At 67.5% G+C, this 1,451-nt stretch overlaps 1 protein-coding gene across 1 annotated transcript in view; it reads right to left on the reverse strand.

Annotated features, from left to right (window-relative positions):
• The window catches only part of SLC34A1 (solute carrier family 34 (type II sodium/phosphate contransporter), member 1), a 9,864-nt gene that overhangs the window by 5,493 nt on the left and 2,920 nt on the right, over positions 1 to 1,451 (reverse strand). Inside the window, exons 9-12 of the mRNA XM_009318542.1 lie at positions 1,178 to 1,393; positions 666 to 782; positions 375 to 499; positions 8 to 268 (exon numbers count right to left, since the gene is read on the reverse strand). Coding sequence (XP_009316817.1) covers positions 8 to 268; positions 375 to 499; positions 666 to 782; positions 1,178 to 1,393 — 719 coding nt within the window. The remainder of the gene's footprint in view (positions 1 to 7; positions 269 to 374; positions 500 to 665; positions 783 to 1,177; positions 1,394 to 1,451) is intronic.

The following is a 1,451-nucleotide window of genomic DNA, read 5'->3' on the forward strand; positions in this document are numbered from 1 at the left end:
GCAGCGCGTTCACCAGCCCCACAAAGAAGAAGAGACCGAGGAAGGGTGCGCCCACCCCCAGCAGCGCCTGCCAGCCCGCCATGGAGATGCCGAAGATGAGGGAGGGCAGCAGGAGGAAGCAGACGATGAGGTACAGCACAGCGAACCAGCGGTACTTGGCCGTGCGCTCGCCCAGCGCCTTGGCCATGCGGATGGGCAGGCGGGGGGAGGGGAGCGGGTACCACAGCAGGATGCCGGAGATGTTGAAGAAGAAGTGGCAGAGGGCAATCTGCAGGGATGGCATCCCCGTTGGGCCAGGCACGCAGGCTTCCCCCAGCACCTGTCTTGCCTGATGTCCCCCCGCCAGCCCCCGCATGGCCCTGGGCTGCCCGTACCTGGAAGGAGCTGGCCAGCTTGTCCCCGGGGCTGGCCAGGGCGGCCAGGATGGCGGTGGTGGTGGTGCCGATGTTAGAGCCCAGGGTCAGTGGGTAGGCGCGCTCTATGCTGATCACCCCCAGGCCTGTGGGAGAGGCACCCCATCCCGTTCCATCGCTCCTCACCAGCGCCATCCCCACACTCTCCCAGGGAGGCACGGCTCCTCCCACGCCTCTGAGCGTCCCAGCACCCATGGGCCATCGTTGGGGGGACCAGCACGTGCCAGGGGACCAGGCTTGGCCGGGACTCACCGATCAGGGGTGTGATGGCTGAGGTGAAGACAGAGCTGCTCTGCACCACGAAGGTCATCCCAGCGCCCACCACCATGGCGAAGTACCCAGTGAGCCAGCTGAGCGGGTGCGGGAGGTCTGCCACGGCACGGCCACGGGCACAGGCATGGACACAAACATGGACACGGGCATGGACACATCAGCTGGGAGCAGCCCAGAGCTCCTACATGGTGCTGGGAAGGGGGCTGTGGGGCCAGGCTCTGGGTATGGCATCAGGCTGTGGGTATGGGGCCAGCCTGGTGGCTGGTGGCCGGGATGGCTGGGGAAGGAGGATGTGGAGAGCAGGAGGCCATGACATCTATAAGCAGAGTGGGGATCCGGGGCAGGCAAGGGACATGGGGGTCCAGGCAGGGATGGGGGTTAGGGGCAGCCAGGGATGGGTCTGAGGATGGCAGGTGGGGCTGGGGCTGGGTGGCCATGGGGCAGGCGGGGTCCCATCCCACTCACCCCACGGCGGTCCCCATCCCACTCACCAGTGTTGATGACCTTCTGGATGGCTTTGGCCACCTGCCCCTTGAGCAGGGAGTTGAGGAGTTTGACCAGGAGGATGAGGCAGGTGCAGAGCACGACGAGGGACCCAGCCAGCAGCACCAGCCCCACAGCCAGGTCGGGCAGCGGCGTGTCGGTGAAGAGGTGCTCGCCTGCCCCACAGCACAGCTGGACGAGGGGCTGGGGCCGGCCCAGCCCCACTCACAAACCTGCCCCCCCCCCCGCCACCCCCCCCCCTGGACCCCCACCCCAACCTCC

Source organism: Pygoscelis adeliae, unplaced genomic scaffold, assembly GCF_000699105.1.
Source record: "Pygoscelis adeliae isolate BGI_AS28 unplaced genomic scaffold, ASM69910v1 Scaffold42, whole genome shotgun sequence".
NCBI classification, from domain to species: domain Eukaryota; kingdom Metazoa; phylum Chordata; class Aves; order Sphenisciformes; family Spheniscidae; genus Pygoscelis; species Pygoscelis adeliae.